A 19,646-nucleotide genomic window follows, 5' to 3' on the forward strand; every position below is an offset into this window, starting at 1 on the left:
CCCAGTATATGCACGATATACGAGCCGACTACTTAGTAGAGGAAAGTCAGAAGGACGAGCCCCGTTTCATGGCAAACTGAATACAGCGGGTCGGCCATTCAGTCGCAAAACCCCGAATGCCAGAATGGCTAGAATGGGAACACACCCATCAATTGAATCGTCAAACTGAGGATCTTGGTCGACCAGATGGATGGGCCCTGACTGCACGACTGCCGACCCCCACACACCAATGGGAAAGGAGCAAGCCTTGACGGACAGGGAATCATGCACAGCAAATCGGCACTGGTCCCATGCCGGCCCCGTAGAGGAGTGGGACAGACGACAAACCGTTGGCGTGTTCACTCCCTTCCCTAAGGTTCCCTTCCACTCCCCCTCGACTCCATCCCTCGCCTCGCCTCGCCAATGCTCACACTTCCCAGTCGTTCATTTATCCTAGAGGAAACAACTCGAAGAAAAAGAACCCATCGCCGGGCCTACAGCTTGCGCTAAATACGTACCTACTACTACATTGTAATAACACAAGAGGTGGATGCTTAACTGGCTTGACATATAGCCATCCCCAAAGACCTTCAATTAACTCATCTTACCAAATTTTCCCCTTTCATTCCACTGATTTGTACCCTATTTGTGTTCCATTCTTGCAAGGTTTATTCCAAATTCCCTACTTAGGGAGAAGAAAAGGGACCATTCCATTCCAAGCGCAGCATCTCTACCTAGCCTTTCGGAGAAGAGCCACGAGAAGCAGCCCGACGAACTCAACTCAATTGGCCGCCTACGTAAGCGACGGCCGCCCGCTAAGAAAGAGGCTACCCACCTCGATACCGATTTTCCGCATACAACACCCACTGTAACCAACTTCTGGGACTGCCGCTATCCTTCAAACCTGCAAACACTATTCCCAACAACCGACCACCACCAACAGATCTGGTGCCCTATTCGTCGCTCCCGGCTTCCCCTTTCTTCAATACCAGAGAGAAAGAGAGGCTTCAAGTCCGACGACAGACAATAAATAGCACAGCATGGCCACATCGGTGGGTCTCCGGACCGCGTCCACGCTTTCGCTCAGTTTGCGCAAAAATGCGCCGCCGAGCATGACCATGACCCCGGTCGAGACACCCCCGTCGCCGCCCGCTACCGAGACGGACAGCGAGCCCGAATCGCCGGGCATCGTTGATGTCGCCGCCGGTCCCTCCACCACTATTCATGAGTCCGACGAGTTCACGCTGCAATCGCCCATTCGTCTACAACAACAACAACATCATCATCATCGCTCGGACAATAATGAGCACGACGAACACGAGCACCAGCACGAGCACGACGACGGCGAAGATAGCGATGATGACGTATTCGTGGATAGCAGCAGCACTCGGTCCGCCGCCGACTCCCCCGTCATGTCGCCTGTGACGTCGCCGCCGTACTGGCTGATGCAGTCCAATACCACCGGCGGCGGCTTTGGCGGCTTCGAGGGAGGCGGCAGCGATCGGCCCTTTAGCCGGCACCAGCGCGGCGCCTCGACCGACTCGATCCCCATCGGCGGCATCACGCTGCAAGACAACGAGAACGACGACCTGCTGGACGACCGGAACCGCGGCTGCTGGGCGCAGAACGTCGAGGTCTCGGACTACGTCGTCGTGAACGGGAGCGCGACCAACATCGGCGCGTTCGTGGTCTGGAATATTCGGGTGCAGACCTTGAATGTACGTTTATTGTCTTTTTTTTTTTTTTTCTTTTTTTCTTTTTTTCTTCTTTACTCATAAACTTGCGTGTGTTTTATCACCTTGCCCCATGGCCGAAGAAAGAAGAAAAACCCACTGACTTGTCTGGTGACATAATAGGGCAGCTATATGAACATACGAAAACGATACTCGAGTTTGACGACCTGCGGTGTCGACTCATGCGGACGTTTCCTAATTTCGAGGCAGCTGTGCCGGAGCTACCTCCCAAGAGCCTGATCTCCAAATTCCGGCCGAGGTTCCTCGAGAAGAGGAGGGCTGGCCTGCAATACTTTCTCCAGTAAGCTTTCCACGAAGCCCGCAGAAGCTGAGGGCGAAACATTTCGTTACTGACACATAGTTCTTCAGTTGTATCATGTTAAATCCCGAGTTCTCTGGTTCCCCAGTACTCAAGGAGTTCCTCTTCTCATAACGGCAAAGGCGACAAGCCCTTTTTATCAACATACCCCCTTTTTAAAACATAACGGCAACGACCATATCACGTGTACAAAACAACGACGATTTCTCACTTCGACACTGCTCCGTTTGGCTATCACGTCAAGCACGTACGCCCTGATGGAGCAATTTTCCCTGGGTTCCTTTGGGGAGCTCGGGGGAGTTTTATCTGTAGGATTTGGGGAGAGAGCTTCAAAGCGATACTCATGAACATAATGACTAATTTCTTGGATGATCAACGATCGCTTCTTTATGCGTATTCTGTAAAGGAAAACGCATCATTATCTTTCTCATTTACTCTTCACTGTCTATATAGGTTTACATTATATAAATTAGTTTGGTGTGTGTGTATTTTACTTAAGCATATAACCAACGACAATATCTATATAATCAAGCATAGGCACAGCCAGCTGTGCTCTCTACATCATCTCTAACGGCATACGTTCAGAAAATCCCTAAAATTCAAAAGGACCGTGCTACCGAGATTTGGATGGATCACCAAGCAAACCCACCAGCCTTGGGTTGATTTCGTATATATGATATATGATATAAGCCTCTATATGCTTTTTATGACATGCGGCCTTCTTTCTCCATGCCGGATACGAAAAAGTGACACCATGAAAGAAGCCAGCACCGAGTGCCTTGAAGCCTATGCTCGACCATGCGCCTTCCGCCTGCTTGAACATGACCAAACATATGAACCGCACTTCATGATGGAAGAAGCAGAAATCGAAAAGCAGAAGTCTAGAAGATCCGTCTATAGTGCAATGTATCCAGCCTCACGATCTCCTGCCCTCCGTTGGGTCCAACCACACTTGAGGACAGCCGAAAGCAGGGTCCATCCATTCTCAACGAACATTCGCTTTTTTTCTCTTTCTAGTCTATTCTTCATTTGGCGCTGTTGATCATGCTCAAGAAGCAGTTCCAGCCGATGGAGATGACGTTGACGAAGAGGACGCGGTGGTGCAGGGGCACGAACTTGAAGTTGACGAGCTGGACGAAGGGCCAGAGCATGTAGTTGGCCTGGAGGGCGGGCTTGTAGCTCTTCTCGAGCTTCTCCTGGGGCGATCCCCCTCCAGGACGGCCATGCTGCTCAGGAAGAGGCCGATGAAGGTCGGCGCGAAGAGGAGCTGGTCGCAGGCCACGCGCGCCGCGATGGTGGCGTTGGGGCTGCCGCGCACCGTCACGTTGCGCTGGAGGAAGCCGAACCAGGTTGTCGCGGCGGGGCCGAAGACGGCTTTTTGGTGGTGGTGTTAGCTAGAGGTACAACGTACATTTGACATATGAACTCATTCGTGGCGATGGATGTATTCAAGTAGAGTGGACGGGAGAGAGACGAGAAATGCGGAAGCCACGTGACTTAAGCACAAGATGCGACGCCCTACTGGGAAGATGACTGGACGAGTAGGTAAATAGGCATATATAACGTACCGCCACCGTACAAGGCCATACGGCCCGTACGGGCAAAGTCATGACCATCAATGCCCTTCTTGTCGACGAGCTGCTGCGCCGTGATATCGCCGGTAGCGAACAGCACCGCCGTCGTGATGCTCTGTGTGAGCAGCGGCCGGGCGGCCAATCTGGCTTGGTACCTTGGAAAGGGCCATCATGTTAGCCTTCTGCTGTCTCTTGCTTTGTTTGCTGCTATGTTCAGTGCTCTTGTTGGCTATGGTTATTATGGCTGGTGGTCAACCCAAGCTGTGTGGGGCGCTCGGGTCGATATAGATAAGAGCTACGGGAAACACAAAGAACGGGAGCTTCCTTACCAGCCAAGCATGTTGTCTGTTGAATAGGGACCTGTAGAACGTGTTGGTGCTGATTGGTCCAATTAGGGTTGACTGGCAGGCAGGGACAAAGTCAATGGGAGTATCCTACTCTAACTCGATGCAAGATATGAGTAAGGGCTCGGAAGCTCTCGAGCACAGGTGAGGATCAGGTGTTGTTTTGGGGGGGGGAGTCGGAGCTTTTGCGGAAGGGAGAGGGTGATCTCATAAGTGGGGTTTTGGGGTTTTGGGGGGCTTGCGGAGTGATCGTGAGTCCTTGGCGCCCAATCATTTCAGCTGTCTCATTGGCGCATGCTGGGATCATCAGTCCCGGGGAAAGATGGTGGAAAGTGGGCGACGCGGGCTCTAGTTCTGTAGCGCCCTGCACCTACTGCAAGTACCCACGTTTAGGGACTTGGGGGCCTACATTGTAGCCGCGGTGGCTGTAGCTGTAAGACTGTACCAGAACAGCTTCAGTTTAAGACTGCACGATTACACTGAAAGAAATGCCACCTTCTCATTCACTCCGGTCTCTTTCTACCACTGGTTGACCTACCTCACTGAACTTTGTGCTTGATGCCAGTCCAAGCCGTGTAATCTATCGCACACTACGTCACACGGTTGCTTGCCTGCAATGCCAGACATGCATATCTCTTCCTCATGCTCTTGTGAGACAAACTACGATAGACAAAGTGCAGAAAATACTTGGGGGACTTCGAGATGGATGACAGGAAACGGCGTCAGTGGTGTCACTGGCTCCCTCCTCTATTATTGAGGACTGCGGTTTGAGTCATCTATTATTTTCGATATGTCATGATGGTAATCTCTTCTTCAATCTACCGATGGTATACATGATCATATCGCAGTAGAAGCAAGACTCCCAGCCTGCGACAGCCCGTTCCCCTCCCGCCGATGACCACCATAGACCGCCAACTCCGTCTCCTCGTGCGACTCCGGATGCGCCGCCGCCCCCCGCCCCCAAGGGCTCCTGCGACGAGTTACTGCTCCGCCAGCCTCCGAGCGTCGTCTGTCCGCCGTTCCGACTCAACGTCACCGTGACTTTGACCGTCTTTCTGATGCCGGCGCCCGGCTGCTGCTGCTGCTGCTGCCCCCGTCGCGGGGGCTTTTGGGTGAACCGATCCACCCCTTCGTCTCGACTGCTGCATCGGAGCAACGGGTGCAGCAGCGGCAGGCATGCCGCGATGATGCCGACGGTCGGTTCGAGTCCCCGGAAGAGCGTCTGCACCGTCGCGCTGTTGCTGAGGTTGACGTACGTGGCTACTGTGCGGATGATGGCCACGATGCACGTTCTACGAGGTACGCCTTGGTGTCAGTGAAACGACACAAGTGGCAGGGGATATTGAGATAGATCCTCCCTTTCTTTTAAGCCCAACAACATGCATGCACTTACATAAACCCTACCATAAACGTAGCCATCAGCCCAATCTTGCGCCGGCGATCCATGCGCAGCCGATACAGCTTACCGAGCGGGAAGCACAAGATCATGACATCCGTAAAACACGTGGCGATGCCCGTGTAAAGCTGAAACCCGTCGTTGCGCATCTTTTCGGCGTCGGTGAAGTGCGGGCGCGGCACCAGCTGCTTGGCGATCGGGACGACGGCGAAGTAGCCGACCAAGGTCGAGAGCCCGCAGAGCAGCGTGAGGGCGCCGACGGCGTAGAAGGGGAGCCGCTCGCCCGGCAGGGTGAAGACGCGGCGGTACAGGCTCAGGATGGAGGTCTTGCAGAGGTAGGCCGCGCTGACGCCGCCGATGAGGGAGGCGTAGCCTGCCTGGTGAGACGAAGTAGTAGGTCAGCTTTTGGGGGTTTGTTCGCATTAATTTCTACGGAGACTGAAGAAGGGAAAAGGGGGACAAAGGGAGGAAAATCACCTTGGCGTGGGCTATGCCGGCGTCCCTTCCATACGTAGCTTCTACGATGTCTTCAGGCAGCCCTAGACCGCCCTCGAAGACCACTTTCATAACATGTCTAGTCAGCAGCAATACTCAAAACCAGTCAGGGTACATGAGAAATAGAAATAGATATAGCTATAAAAATAGGTGTTACACATACTACACAGAACCCCGATCCAGGAGGCCAACAGTGCGGTCTGAGATGGTTATGGATTCATCATGTTAGTCAGTTCCCTTTTTTTTTTTTTTTTTTTTTGGAGACGGGAGGTTGGCTAACAAACGCAACCAGTATCCAGGTATCGCTGGCGTCGAAACGGCGATGGACTACCTGCCTGGCCCAGAAACGGAGCCCGATGACGAGCAGTGGCACCAAGGTGCAGACGACGGCGACGGCTACGACACCGCCTTGTTCCCGGGTATAGACAGGAATAGCCATGACCGCGAAAACATGACGCTTGTATTTTTAGAAGGGAGAAGAGGTTATTTACAGGTAGCCTAAATATATGGCTGATGGAAAAATATCATCATTCTTCGATGGGAAGGAAGGGAGGGAAATGGAAAGAGGGGGATGCATCACACCAAATAACGACATTACATTCCCAGTCACTGTGGTCGATATTTAATAAGAAATAATATACATAGGACGACGACTACTACGGTGGTCGGGTCTGGGGTACAGATGGGGGTGGATGAGGGCTATTCATAGAAAAGACTTCGTCTGATTAGTCCTTACATGAGTGATCGACCACGTAATTAACCGCGTTCGGCACCCACCAAATGCCGGGAATTGGTTGTCTGTGTGGGAGGGCAGTGAAGGGCCAGGCTTGCTGCAAAAAGGTACGCAAACAGGGTTCGAGACGGCCAAACCCCCATTCAATCAAGGGGGCCTAGGCTAGTCTTCCTTCTCCTTTCGTCCCGAGGCAAGGCAAACAAGCAGGCTACTCGACCCCAAGTCGGTGTAGATAGATTACTGAGAGCAAGAGAGTGAACGTGGTTGCGTGATTGTGACAGGTCCGAAAAAGGCACACGCACCTCCCAAACGCCCTAATGCAGCGGCATGCTGGCCCTGCGAGCTTACAGGCTCGCTCGCTCTGCACCAATGACGACCACCCACCCCAACAATCCTTCATGGGCCTTTTATTTGTAGAGACCGCTGCAGCGAGAAGCAACGATAAGCAGGCTGAGGTGAGACAGAAGCCATGACTTGATTGTCGTGTGGTCGTATCACTGGTCGTATAAGAGATTGCTATTCATACTTGGCCCGTCTATGCTTTACGTACTCAAGTCCTCGAGAGTTGACGCGGGATGGTGGTTGGTTACATTAATGCCACGACGCCACTTACCATGTCCCTGGAGTGAATTGGGGTTGTACAATCATCACTGATCATGCCGTGGCGGTCCAAATTCGCCGATTTCTGCTGATGATTGTGCTACATGAGCATGCATCCCATGTTGTCTAGGAAAGTATAAGGCGAATGAGAGATTCGAGGACTGAGTAAATTCCGTGGCATAGGTTCACGGATAAAGTAACCCATCCAAGATTTGCTTCCTCCATCAGCTCTTCACATACTTCTCCCACCTATGACCTCGATCTTCGTAGTGAGCTTGCAGCCCGACGTGCATCTCCTTCCAGCATCTAGCGCAGTATATATCGTCATCACAGTCGATGCAGCGGATGGCCCCATCCTCAAGGCACACGACGCACCACGACTTCTGGTCTTCATCCGTATAGCCATATCGCTTGTAGACACCCTTGACAGGACGATCTTCAGGGGCGAACGTGGGCACTCCGGGCAGACCCAAGTCATCGATGCTTGCGGAAGGCACCGATGGGAGCGACGAGTCTTTACCGCCTAGTCCCTTCAAAGCTGCCATGCGTGACGCGATTTCAGCTTCAAAGTCATCGCCGTGTGGGATTTCCGGTACATCTGGCGGATCTTGTAAGTTGGTCGGCACTGTCGGGAGATCAAATGGATCCGGATTCAAGCCCCCTGGTGCTGTGGCATCGAGAGCTGGCTCTTTCTTAGATTCGGCTTTTCGAACAGGAGCACATCCGGCATTGGGCGTGTTAACTTTCTCCCAGTCGACCTCATCCTGTGCTCTCGCAAGAACATGGTCGGCTTCCCGGGCCATCGGTTCGGCGTCAGACTCATCGTCATCAGTCTCATGCTGAGAATCAGTCGACCGCGAGCCTTCTGCTCTGGGCTTGCCGAGCTCATCTAGCATTGCGCTTATCCTCTGGTGCTCATCATTGGCGTACTCGGTAGCCATGTCTTCGAGCCATTGCTCGTCCGATCCCAGATCGGCAAGAAGCTCCTCCAACGTCTGATCATCGGTGTCTAGCAAGGTTTCTACATCTTGAGTGCCTTGGGTTGCGCCTTGAGAGGCGGCTGCTGAGTTCTGGGCCGGTCTGCCTATGTCTGTGCTAAGATTGGCATTATCCGGTTGAGGCTGTGCCCCAGACAGACCAGAAGAAGAAGAAGAAGAAGAAGAAGGAAGGTGAGGTGCCGTAACAGGAATCTCAGCACCGGGACCGGTGTTGCCCGGATGCTGGGCAGACTGAGAAGTGACCTGGCCCCGCAGGCTTTTTAGTCTTTCCGAAAGAGCATCTTCTTTTGAAGGTGGCTGATCATCCGATAGTGTGGCAGTAATGGGCCTGGGATTCTCGAGTTAGCACATCGTGTCTCCCTGGGTGCGTGCTGGCGCTGCCTACGTTGCGGACTTATCGAGGCTGACGGTCGTTGGTTTGAGCGCATTGAGGCGGTTCAATAGACTCTTATCGGAGCTCCCAGGGTCGGCCATCTTTCTTGCGCCCCGCAACAGTACTGATATCCCGCCCACACAGGCGGCTGGTGAGATGTTTGTTGGCCGGGGAAAGCACCCAATAAACCGAAAGGGGTCGGCTGTGTCCAAAAGGGGGTTTGGCAGGTCCGCAGCGTCGCGTGGCTGAGGTCTGGTGCGCCGTCTTCAATTATCCAGACGGGTACGTGAGACAGACCTGTGGCGTAGGCTGATAATGATGATCAATACGAACGGCGCCGATTTCTTAGGCTGGACGGAAACTGGCAATGATCTGTCAGCAAGTAAAGTCAGCATGAGATCACTTCCCCCGCGTTTGGCAAAAGTGTTTGCTCGATTGGCGTGCGCTGGATGAGATGGTATTGGACTAAGGTACCAACGTAACGGACTCGCAGCTTACCGCAGATGCAGGGCCGATGCAGATGCAGTCAGCAATTTGGAAGTAAACTGGCCAATGGGCGCAGCAGGAAAGTTGCTACCTAGAGCCCCAGCCAGTACCCAGCCACAGCCACTGCGCCAACGGAAGGCCGCTAGAAGGCGTGAAAGATTGGGATTCTCTGGTCAGGCGCAGGCGAAATGTCGTCACTGCCTCAATAACGGATCATTTTATCACACTCTTTCTACGCTTAAGATGTCGCCACTCGCGAACAAATCTGATCCGATTGCGATTCTTACTTTCAGGGGCTTGACACGAAACATGGTAGACAAAACTAACAGCTCCCCTGTCCCCTGATTTGAGTTTCTCGGTTGTTTTCTGGAGCAAAGCCGAGAATACCACTACAGCCAGCCTACAGGGCAGAGTACAGGGCCTCGCTGCTAAGGCCCGTGGCCCGTCAGATCTCTCAGCTTACTAGGATGGCAGGTCCCAGTAGGACATTGAGACACTGCACTCTACCTTAGGTAGTGAGTTGCTGCAACTGGCACCGTGATCAATCGCTGTGGATGGAACATATGTTGGTTGTGTTGTCGCAATAATTGACCACGTCATATCACTCACTACATACTGGAATTCATTCCTTGGATACGGCAGGTAGTATCGATCGCCTGTCTGTCTGTATGCCTGTATTGATGGCATGTCTCGCCAAACAGCTTGGCCCAACAGACCCAATCAACATGGCCGGTTAATTGTGTGCTCATCATAGCAACGGAACCGAACCCATCGGTGTATCCATCGCTGTGCTATCCCGCTAGGCCGCAAGGGAAGAACCAGCGCAAATAGCGCCGCCAAACACCTTTTCTGATCTCGGACATTGCCACACATTTCGATGAGATGGTTCCATTGTCTTGGCTGACGCTAAGCAGTCATACCATCACACTGTGCCTTGCGCATTCGGTCATCGCGCACTTTGGCAGGCAACAAGCAAGAGGATCCCTCGTCTCATCGTCTTGGCAAACACGCTTAAACCGAGAGAGGGTGGCTACAAAAGTAACCAGAGCGCCGAGCGCCCCTTCCATCATGGGCTCACCTTGTTGTTTTACAGTCGTGTTCCCCAGTCCCTTGAAACGCTTCCGGACAAAACTTATTTAACCTACGACATTCCCATCAATCCCCATATTATAAAGCCACAACCCAACAACATCATCATCCCCAACGTGTGATTGCCATTCGGTTCGCCTGACTTGTTTCTGGCGGAGTACCACATTTTTGCTTTTCTACGCGCCAAGTCGACAGTTTTCGGTTAACCGCTACAACCACAACCAACCGCAGTCATGAAGTTCAGTCAGACGTTTGTCGCATTGACGGCCATCACGCATTACGCGAACGCCGCCGCAGTTCCTACCACAGAGGACGTCGCCCTGGAGTCGCGGTCGCAAGAAAACGAATATTCGGAACGCGCGGATATGGAAGGTCTATGGAAGCGTAAGGGTGGCGGCGGTGGTGGAGGGTAAGTTCGACCTGACATTATTGGAAAAGACCGATCACTGACAAACATCTACAGTCGCGGTGGCGGAAGCAGCTCTGGCGGAAGCAGTGGCGGTTCATCCGGTGGGTCCTCCTCTTCCGGTGGCAGAGGTGGTGGTTCCTCGAGCGGCGGTTCCTCGAGTGGTGGTTCCTCGAGTGGCGGCTCCTCTTCCTCAGGCGGCAGTTCTTCTTCCGGTAGCAGAGGTGGTGGCTCATCATCTTCAGGCGGTTCTTCAGGCGGATCATCTTCAGGCGGATCCTCATCAGGTGGCCGAGGCGGAGGCTCAACGGGCGGAGGTTCGACCGGTGGAGGGTAAGTATCATCATTCCTTGTCGGTCCTCAAATGCACATATGGGCATTTCCACTAATAACGTGCACAGTCGACCTTCTTCTGTTGGAGGAGCCCCTCCTCCTAGATCCAACTTCGGCGGCGGGCAATACTACGGAGGAGGCGCGCGCCAATCCTACGGCCCAGGTAGTCGATCCCCGAGCGGCATCGTCCCCGGCCTGTTGGTCGGTGGAGCTCTCGGTTTCGCGGCTGGCGCATTCCTGTACGGCGCCTACAGCTACCCCTATCATCACCCGTACACTTTCCACAACGCTACGACGGATAAGAATGAGACCAAGCCCGTCGAGTGTGTGTGCGATAGGTACTCGGATTGTGGATGCGACGACAACGGGGACCAGAAGTACTTCGATGATATTATCGGCAACGGCACATACGAAGGCTTGAACAAGTCCGTCGTCAACGTTGGCGATATTAACGGCACCCAAACCATTATCATCAACGGTACCATCCCCAACGATACATCGAGCGACAGCTCCAGCGGCAGCGGCGGCGAAAGCGCTGGCATCGACATGCAAAGCCTGCTCCACACTGCAGGCTGGTGGCCCGTCGTCGTGACTGGTTTCACCATCGCATATGCTGTTTAAACTCTGCTCTTCAGAGCAAGACAGAGATGACTGCCTTCTTTTGTCAAATTAATGTGCTGTACATACATACTACTCTCGTTGCATGAAGCTTACGAATTGGTCGGCCTGGTGGTAAACATTTCCTGGCGTTCCGGATTGGAATTGTGCCGGGATGGTTTCGACCTGGCAAAGAATGACCCGAGGTTGAGCACACTTTATACCCCCTTTTGATGTCTTATATGTAGTTCAATAAAGTTTAGCCGCAAGGCCTCATAACGTTTCTGGCATCTGTTCAGTATCTGGGGTTACACATTATTATATTGTGGTAGGAATCAACGAAGCCATTTGTTAACCAAGTTCAGAACAAAACATACACGTACTAAATCTACCTAGGTTCAACATCAAGCCATGCCGCCATCATAAAGAGCCCTCATCCTGCTCCACCTCCATCCCCTTTTCTTTCCGTCTGGCCACACACCAATCGCCCAGTTCCTTCCATATTTTCTCCTTCTCCGACGGCCGCAAAGTGGCTGCTAGCCCGCTGGTACTCGTGGCGACGAAGACACGAGCCCCTGAAACCCGTCCTCGCCGCCCTCCGGGGTGGGCGCCACGACGCCCATGTTCTCGGACTCGTCCTGCCAGCCGTAGGCGAACCCGTCCTGCTTCCGCAGGTTGCGCCCGCGCCGCACGCGCCAGACGCTCTCCCAGATGCCCTTGCCGACGACGCAGGCGACCTCGGGCCGGTACTGGCGGATCTTGGCCTCGAGGACGGCGACGCCGTCGTCCATCTCGGCCTTGCTCAGCTCGGCGCCGTTGCGCGAGGGCCGGGCCACGATGTTGGTGTTGCCGAGGCCGAAGCGCGCGGGCAGGGTGCGGTCCTCGTCGGGCCGGCAGGGGACGGGCGTGATGCGCGACGAGTACAGCAGCTTCCAGAACAGGTTCGAGGGGTGCGCGTAGGCGTGGCCGGACCGCGCCGTCTGCACGCCGGGGTTCAGGCCGATGAAGAGGACGAGGAGGTCCGGGGCGAGGATGTCGACTAGGGGCGCGAGGTGCGCGTAGGTTGAGGGCGGGGCGTAGGTGCTGGGTCCGCGGGCGCGCTTTTTGGGGGAGGGCGTCCGGGTGGTGGTGACTGACTCTGAGAGAGGTGTTGTTGTCTCTTCGTCTTCTTCTTCTTTCACCTCTTCGGCGGCTGATGGTGCCGTGAGAAGGCCATTGGCGGTAGGTGGGTGCTTCCTCTTTGTTGAAGAAGAAGAAGAAGAAGAAGAAGGTGCTGGTGAGGGAGCTGGGGATTGGGGCTTGGTTGGTGACCTTGCCATGGTGGTTGATGATGATGCGGTTGTGCTGAGATGGCGAGGACTCCGCCGGATAGGCGCAGGAGACCCGGGGGTGGGAGTATTTGCAGAAGAGGTCTGATACATGAAATTCTGAAGTTGGAGGCGACCCTTAAAGCTTGGTTGGGAAGCGACGGCCGGCGCTTCGTCTACTGCCTGTTGTTCTGAATCCATCGGCACGGAAGCGACGTCAGGTTTGGTTTCAACGGCGGACACTCGCGACTTCCGTCTCTTTACAAAAACAGTCCTGTTGTTTTATCCAAGCAATTACAAGTCGCTGGCAGAAATGTGTGATTTCATAAGATCTAGTTAGGTGGTGTCTGATAATTCTGAGGAGATGTGATGTCTGAAGCATACTTACAAGTAGACTACCTAAGTAATTAATAGTTTACCTACTTAACTTAGTACGGAAACATGCAGACCAGATCCTTGCTGGGTTTCGCCACCCTAGACTTGTGCCTGCCTTAGCGCAGGGGCTTCTTCGATTGGTGTCATTTAAAGGTTTGGACTGCTTCTCTGTTCTCTTGTCCAACTTACGACTATTGCACAGTTCAGACGGTGAATCAGTCGCTGCTGTATTTTGATCAATGCGATCAATATGTCGTTGAGTAATCCATGGCCATTCTGTTGACGAGCTATCATTGGCATCACTCAGGTGGGGGTTTGCTTCTGAAGCTTAGCGGGAACCAGCCGCCAATCACGCTGAACTCTGGACAAGACGCCATGTGACTACCCCAGAGGCAGTGTCACAGCTAATCACCTTTCGGGCATGTCTCGCACCAAGCCATCGTTACTATCGCAGCTGAGCATTTCCTAGATTGGCCTAAGGAAAACAATTTAAATCTGTTTAGGGAAGGCCCTTGAAGCCTGCGGTCATGAAGAGTCCGTCGCCAATCTTTTCTTTTTGCGCTTTCAGCTCATCAACGTCCCAGTTTGCCCAAGTGGTGCGGCCTCGCAGGAACGCAGCCTCAGGACTCGCCATCCACACAAGAAAATGGGCAGGCAATTGCACTGACGATTTAGGACGAATGTCAGCGTACTTCATGGCGTGTGGCTAAGTAAATCGAAGGGGAAGCTGAATTGGCTTACCTGTATCCATGGGAAGCTGGTCTGCTTTGCCGCCAGATCTGTTGAAGTTGTCAGTCTCGACCATGCCCGGGTTCACCGTGGCAACGAAGAAATCAGGATTCTCCGCCGCCAAGAACTCGTAAACTTTGGCCTGAGCGAGCTTGGAGGAGACGTAGGCTGATAGACCAGGCAGATAGGATGTGGGCACAAGCGAGGTATCCGAGGTCAAGCCAAGAATAGTTGCATGAGTGTCTGCTGTTGGAAGGAAAGCCTTGACCGCCAGCAATGTCCCCATGGCGTTTATCTGCACGTTGGGTGCTCAGATCATGTGAGCATGTAACTTGTGAGAAAGAGAGAAAAAGATGGCTGGAACAGGAGACAGACCTCGAACCCTTTCCACCACTCTCCTGGTGTAGACAGGGCGACCGGTGCAGGATCTGGACAATAGCCGGAGGACAGCACGAGTATGTGCCACTTGCCTATGGCAGCAGCCGCATCCCCAAGCTCTTCGCGTCTGTCATATCGGCGATGTGGACGGAAGAGGGCGATGATACTGACGCGGCCGTCTCCTTGAGAGTGGCGTCGGTGCGGCCCAGCAGGGCAACATGGGTTGCTCCCGCAGCGGCGAATGCCAACGCAGTCTCTCGCCCGATCCCACTCCCCTACAAGATGTGTCAGCTAATGGGCACCAAAGAAGATCACAACGAGAGATTTGAAACTAGACATACTGCCCCGACAACAACAACGGTCTTTCCGGCCACGCTCAGCTCTGGACGCGAAGGGGAAATGGAATCATAGGTATCTTTGTGCCATGTGGCAGTGGGACACGCGAACGGAGGCTGCATCTCTCTACGTGTTGTAACCTGATCTGATTTCGAATAATGAAAAAGCAGGACATCCGTCGAAGATTAAGGTATTTCTTGTCATGGATGGATGGTTCTTCATTGTGGGAATTGAGTGTGAAGGCAGTTGTCCAGATGAGGGGGTTAATACCCCCTTGCGTGAGAGGAAGGGCCATGGATGAGATGGCATAACCGAGACGAGGTCACGGGGGCCACGTCGGTCGGCAAGGGGGACAAGACCTTGCCGAAGGGTACAGCATGCTGCATGTTGGTCACACTAGCAATGTGTCTTTCACTTGGATGGAGACGGGGATATGATAGATCCCTCGCTGCGTATGTGAGGTACCGTTACTAAATACTCTATCTACTTAGCCACTTGACTGATCCTATCAGGTTTTTATCGCCAAGGGGCGGCTATCTTCACTTCATACCCTTTCTACTCTACCACCACTACTACGTGCCTGAGCTTTCAGCCCACCTCAATCGAGCCATACGAGATGTTTGGGAAATCTAAATGGCAACCCCTGACCAAAACCCAAGTCCAGGTGGTGGCCTTGACTTCCATTATTGCCCTTTTCGGGGCCGTGTGGATGGCGACGTCGCAGCCACAGGAGCAGTCGTTCTGCCGATGCTTCCCGGGGGACGACTGTTGGCCGTCGCTTGAAGAATGGAACGATTTCAACAAAACTATCAGCGGTCGTTTGATCGCCACAGTGCCAGTCGCTAGCCCGTGCCACGACAGCTTCCCCGGGATTGAGTATGACGCCGAAAAGTGTGCCGACATCCAAGCAAACTGGGCTCGCCCTTCACTTCACTTCGCGACCGCGCATTCTCCCATGGCTTCCTTCTTTGCCAACTTGAGTTGCGACCCATTCACGCCTCGCGATGCTCCATGTAGTGTCGGCGCCTACGTTTCTTACGCCGTCAACGCCTCCGGTGTGTCCGACTACCGCACAACGGTAGCCTTCGCAAAGAAGCACAACATTCGGCTGGTGATTCGAAATACTGGCCACGATTATATGGGAAAGTCCACCGGGGCAGGTGCGATAGCTCTATGGACTCACAATATCAAAGCCTTGTCAGTGCTAGACTATACCTCCACAGCCTACGCCGGGAAAGCCATGAAGATCGGCGCCGGTGTCCAAGCTTCGGAGGCTCAAGCATTGGCCAAAGCAAACGGCTTGGTCGTCGTCGAAGGGGACTGCCCGTCTGTGGGAATCGCAGGCGGCTACACGCAGGGTGGAGGAACTAGCCCTCTAGCATCCAAGTTTGGGCTCGCTGCCGACCAGGTGCTGGAGTGGGAGGTACTCACTGGAAGAGGGGAGCTCCTGACAGCGACACCTACCCAGAACCCCGATCTCTATTGGGCCCTCTGTGGTGGTGGAGGGTGCACTTACGGCGTCGTCCTCTCCATGACAGTCAAGCTGCATCAAGATCAGCCGACGGCAGGCGCTACTCTCAGTTTTGCCGAGTCATCAGACGTGTATTGGGACTTGCTTCGGGTGTTTCTCATGAACTTGCCCACCATTTTGGAAGCCGGCGCCACTGCCTATTTCCAATTCCTACCAGGAAATATATTCTCATTGCCACAGTCCTACTTCCTGGGGGTACTGCGCATGACCTTGAGCACCTCTTCCAGCCAACGATTCAGGCCCTCAACCAAAGTGGAATACCTTACAGTCAGCATATTACCCCTGATCTAACTCCCCGTTGCAACCCTCAATTCAATTCTATTCATACTAACCATTCGTTCTTTTCATAGCATGGAATTCTCGCGACTTTCCTGCCTTCCGGGACGCATTCGACACGTTAAATCCCGAGATGGATGTTTTCGAGATTAACCTTGGCGGCCGCCTCATTCCTCGATCTCTTGTCATGTCTGACGGTTCAGCGACTTCTCTCGTTTCCGCCATCAAGTCAATCCTGGTTCAAGGCGGCATAGTTGCTGGGGTTGCAATGGATGTCAGCCGGCCGCCAACTTTCCCGAATTCTGTCCACTCTCTCTGGCGTGTGTCGTTGTTCATGGCGTTTCTCGGCACGTACGTATCCCAGAATCTAATGTTCTGTATTCTTGCCTTGGTTGAAAAGCTGGCTCACTCTTGTAGGATGTATGATCGGTTAAACATGACAAACAATATCATAGACCAACGAACAGTAACTCACGTCTTTGGTCCTGTTCTCGAAGAGATAACGCCCGGGGAGCTGCGTATCTGAACGAGGCTGACATCCATCAGTCTGACTGGCAGAGTGTTTTCTATGGAGCAAACTATCCCAGGCTGACAGCTATTAAGAATGTTTACGACCCGGACGGGATCTTCTGGGGTCCTACAGCGGTCGGAAGCGAAGGCTGGAATGTGTCTGGAGATGGACGATTCTGTAAGACTCCTATCTCGTGATCGCCATTCTATAAGAAGGCTGGTCTGGAGTACCAGTCAGAAGAAAGCCCTACCTTCCTGTCGGCGTGGGATTCATTGTCGACAGATTCGAACGTGTCAGATTATAATATCGGAGGAAAATTGATCCCTCGAGACCTCGCACTGGATTGTTCATCGCAATCTCTAGATACGTTTCATACCGTGATACATTGAGTATGAATGGACGATTAATACTAGGTAGGATAGTGGGGTACGTATGAATTTAATATTCTTACCCTTATTTCTGACCTTGCATAGAATGTTAGTGGTACAAAATATCACAAAAGAAAAAGAAAAAGAAACACCAATTACAGCGGACCATCATCCGTCATGGCCCGCCCCCTTTCAGCGGCCAAGCCAGTGTGATCCACGAGCTCCCCCGCGCCTTGACAGAACGGGACAAGTGCTGACGTCCTTTGGGGAGGCATTCTGTCCTGTTGGGCGCATAATTCGTCAGCTAGAAGATAGTAGGTACTCAAACTAACGCCAAAGAAGCAAGGGGCCAGGATAACAAGGCTACAAAAAGGGATCGACTTTGATTGCATTGTACCGACTCTTCGTAATATTCTCTCAACATTTTCTGCGCAGTGGAAGACTAGAAACAATGTCTGATCTAGCTGATGTTGACTACATCGTGGTGGGTGGAGGACTCACCGGCTGTGTCGTGGCGTCACGCTTAAGCCGAGGTGATAAGGATGGGAAGAAGCCCCAAGTCGCCTTGCTAGAAGCGGGATCCGACCCGGCCGGCAACCCTGCGGCGGGTGGCTTCCTGAGCGGCCTGTCGCTGCTCGGGGGCGACTACGACTATTCCTTCCAGACTGAGCCGGTACCGGGCACGGCCGATCGCGTACACACGCTGAACTTCGGCAAAGTGCTGGGCGGGGGCAGCATCCTCAACCTCGGCGGCTGGCTGCGTGCCGATGCGGCCGACTACGACGACTGGGCTGAGATGGTTGGAGACGAACGCTGAAGCTACAGCGGCTTGAAGCCCTGGCTTCGCAAAACAGAATACTTCTTCTCGGGCAATCCTGATGAAGCTGCTGTTACTGTTGGCGACGACCAAAAACTTGACGCCGAGCAGCACGGGTTCAACGGCCCCATGCACGTTTCTCCCGTATCCGTCGGCGAGTCGGGCATCCGGAAGTACCCTCTGCGCGAGCCAGTGAGGGGACGCCTGGGCCGAGCTGGGCGTGCCCTCCAACCCCCGCCGGAAGAACGGCCGCAACACCGGCCTGACCGAAATGTACGAGAACGCCCGCGACGGCATGCGGCAGCCGGCCCAGTCCGTGTACCCCTCGACGGCGGCGCTAACGCCGTCCGGGTCTACACCAACACGCTCGTCCGCCGCGTCATCTTCTCGGAGGACGACGGCGACGGTGATGTGGCGGCGACGGGCGTGGAACTGGCCGACGGCCGCAAGATCGCGGCGCGGAAGGAGGTGATTCTCTGTGCCGGCGCCCTGCGGACGCCGCAGCTGCTCATGCTCTCGGGCATCGGCCCCTCCGCCACCCTCGAAGCGCACGGCATCCCCGTCGTGCGCGACGCGCCCGACGTCGGGCAGAACCTCCACGACCACTTCGCCCTGTACCTGGCCTACCGCCTGCGCGACCCCTCGCTCGGGTACGCGCTGGGCAACGCCGCCTTCCAGGAGAAGCAGGACCCGAAATTCTCCAACAGCCCGCTCCCCTGGGATTGGGTCGTGTCCCAACCCCCTACCGGCCTCGATTATTACGGAGGAGAAGCACCACCAGGCCGCCAAGACGCCGCCCGAGTCCGACGCCGACGCGCGGAACACCTGGGAAGTCATCACGATGTACGTGCCGCCCATCCCCGGCATCCCGATCGACGGCTCGCACATCGCCACGTCCACCATGCTGCTCCGTCCCACCTCGCGGGGCGCCGTGACGATCCGGTCGGGCGATCCCGGCGACGCGCCGCGCATCCAGCCGAACCACCTGTCCACGGCGCTGGACCGCGACACGCTCGTGCACGCGGTGCAGACGACGCTGAAGGCCATGCTGGAAACCAGCGCCATGAAGGGCATCGTGGCATGCGAGTCGCCCCCTTCCTTTGTCGGGAAAATAGGGGCAGCAGCAGCAGGAGAAGGAGACGGCCCAGACGGCAACGACAGCGGTGCGGGTCTGGTTCCACTATCAGCGGACACCAGCCCCGAGGCCCTCGAGGACAGGATCCGACGCACCGGGTTGGCCCATGCGCACCCCGGCGGCACGGCGGCTATGGGAAAGGTTGTCGATACGGAAGGCAAGGTGCTCGGCGTCCGAGGCCTGAGGGTTGCTGACGCGAGTATTGTACCGATACCCCTGGGCGGTCACCCGCAGGCGACGCTGTACGCCATGACCGAACAGCTCACTTCTTTTATCCTCAGAGATTACAGCCTTTAAAATGTGTGAACATCTTGCTCTGTTGCATGATTTAGCTCGTATATTCTCCGACTGGCTGGCTGGTGTATATGAAATATTTACTGGTATCGAAGGATACAATAAACAAGTATTTTGGGAAACATTTCCCATAG

The 19,646-nt window shown here is 54.2% G+C and overlaps 10 protein-coding genes across 10 annotated transcripts; 5 read left to right on the top strand and 5 right to left on the bottom strand.

Moving 5' to 3' along the window:
• Positions 1 to 1,019: 1,019 nt before the first annotated feature.
• PG997_009893 (uncharacterized protein) lies at positions 1,020 to 2,145 on the top strand (the record flags this gene model as incomplete). Its single annotated transcript, XM_066814208.1, has 3 exons — positions 1,020 to 1,697; positions 1,841 to 2,013; positions 2,082 to 2,145. The coding sequence occupies 3 exons, from the start codon at positions 1,020 to 1,022 to the stop codon at positions 2,143 to 2,145; spliced, it is 915 nt and encodes a 304-aa protein (XP_066666170.1).
• A 911-nt stretch (positions 2,146 to 3,056) lies between these two features.
• On the bottom strand, positions 3,057 to 3,945 carry PG997_009894 (uncharacterized protein; the record flags this gene model as incomplete). Its single annotated transcript, XM_066814209.1, has 3 exons — positions 3,057 to 3,405; positions 3,596 to 3,760; positions 3,935 to 3,945. The coding sequence occupies 3 exons, from the start codon at positions 3,943 to 3,945 to the stop codon at positions 3,057 to 3,059; spliced, it is 525 nt and encodes a 174-aa protein (XP_066666171.1).
• Positions 3,946 to 4,742: 797 nt separating this feature from the next.
• On the bottom strand, positions 4,743 to 6,279 carry PG997_009895 (uncharacterized protein; the record flags this gene model as incomplete). The annotated part of the gene is made up of 4 exons (XM_066814210.1): positions 4,743 to 5,241; positions 5,343 to 5,722; positions 5,823 to 5,919; positions 6,125 to 6,279. 4 exons carry the CDS (start codon positions 6,277 to 6,279, stop codon positions 4,743 to 4,745), a joined length of 1,131 nt encoding a protein of 376 aa, XP_066666172.1.
• Positions 6,280 to 7,397: 1,118 nt separating this feature from the next.
• On the bottom strand, positions 7,398 to 8,645 carry PG997_009896 (uncharacterized protein; the record flags this gene model as incomplete). Its single annotated transcript, XM_066814211.1, has 2 exons — positions 7,398 to 8,499; positions 8,557 to 8,645. The coding sequence occupies 2 exons, from the start codon at positions 8,643 to 8,645 to the stop codon at positions 7,398 to 7,400; spliced, it is 1,191 nt and encodes a 396-aa protein (XP_066666173.1).
• Positions 8,646 to 10,352: 1,707 nt separating this feature from the next.
• PG997_009897 (uncharacterized protein) lies at positions 10,353 to 11,479 on the top strand (the record flags this gene model as incomplete). The annotated part of the gene is made up of 3 exons (XM_066814212.1): positions 10,353 to 10,528; positions 10,583 to 10,858; positions 10,927 to 11,479. 3 exons carry the CDS (start codon positions 10,353 to 10,355, stop codon positions 11,477 to 11,479), a joined length of 1,005 nt encoding a protein of 334 aa, XP_066666174.1.
• Positions 11,480 to 11,875: 396 nt separating this feature from the next.
• PG997_009898 (mismatch-specific thymine-DNA glycosylate) lies at positions 11,876 to 12,963 on the bottom strand (the record flags this gene model as incomplete). Its single annotated transcript, XM_066814213.1, is given in 2 exon segments — positions 11,876 to 11,999; positions 12,017 to 12,963. The coding sequence occupies 2 exon segments, from the start codon at positions 12,961 to 12,963 to the stop codon at positions 11,876 to 11,878; spliced, it is 1,071 nt and encodes a 356-aa protein (XP_066666175.1).
• A 673-nt stretch (positions 12,964 to 13,636) lies between these two features.
• Positions 13,637 to 14,702, bottom strand: PG997_009899 (uncharacterized protein; the record flags this gene model as incomplete). The annotated part of the gene is made up of 5 exons (XM_066814214.1): positions 13,637 to 13,800; positions 13,879 to 14,161; positions 14,242 to 14,371; positions 14,416 to 14,519; positions 14,586 to 14,702. 5 exons carry the CDS (start codon positions 14,700 to 14,702, stop codon positions 13,637 to 13,639), a joined length of 798 nt encoding a protein of 265 aa, XP_066666176.1.
• A 494-nt stretch (positions 14,703 to 15,196) lies between these two features.
• Positions 15,197 to 16,402, top strand: PG997_009900 (FAD binding domain-containing protein; the record flags this gene model as incomplete). Its single annotated transcript, XM_066814215.1, has 1 exon — positions 15,197 to 16,402. One exon carries the CDS (start codon positions 15,197 to 15,199, stop codon positions 16,400 to 16,402), a length of 1,206 nt encoding a protein of 401 aa, XP_066666177.1.
• Positions 16,403 to 16,520: 118 nt separating this feature from the next.
• PG997_009901 (FAD binding domain-containing protein) lies at positions 16,521 to 17,287 on the top strand (the record flags this gene model as incomplete). The annotated part of the gene is made up of 3 exons (XM_066814216.1): positions 16,521 to 16,807; positions 16,843 to 17,053; positions 17,114 to 17,287. 3 exons carry the CDS (start codon positions 16,521 to 16,523, stop codon positions 17,285 to 17,287), a joined length of 672 nt encoding a protein of 223 aa, XP_066666178.1.
• Positions 17,288 to 17,717: 430 nt separating this feature from the next.
• Positions 17,718 to 19,515, top strand: PG997_009902 (uncharacterized protein; the record flags this gene model as incomplete). The annotated part of the gene is made up of 3 exons (XM_066814217.1): positions 17,718 to 18,065; positions 18,102 to 18,809; positions 18,850 to 19,515. The coding sequence occupies 3 exons, from the start codon at positions 17,718 to 17,720 to the stop codon at positions 19,513 to 19,515; spliced, it is 1,722 nt and encodes a 573-aa protein (XP_066666179.1).
• Positions 19,516 to 19,646: the final 131 nt, after the last annotated feature.

Source organism: Apiospora hydei (genome assembly GCF_038363865.1).
Source record: "Apiospora hydei strain CBS 114990 chromosome Unknown utg000007l_segment0_segment0, whole genome shotgun sequence".
Taxonomy (NCBI): Eukaryota; Fungi; Ascomycota; class Sordariomycetes; order Amphisphaeriales; family Apiosporaceae; genus Apiospora; species Apiospora hydei.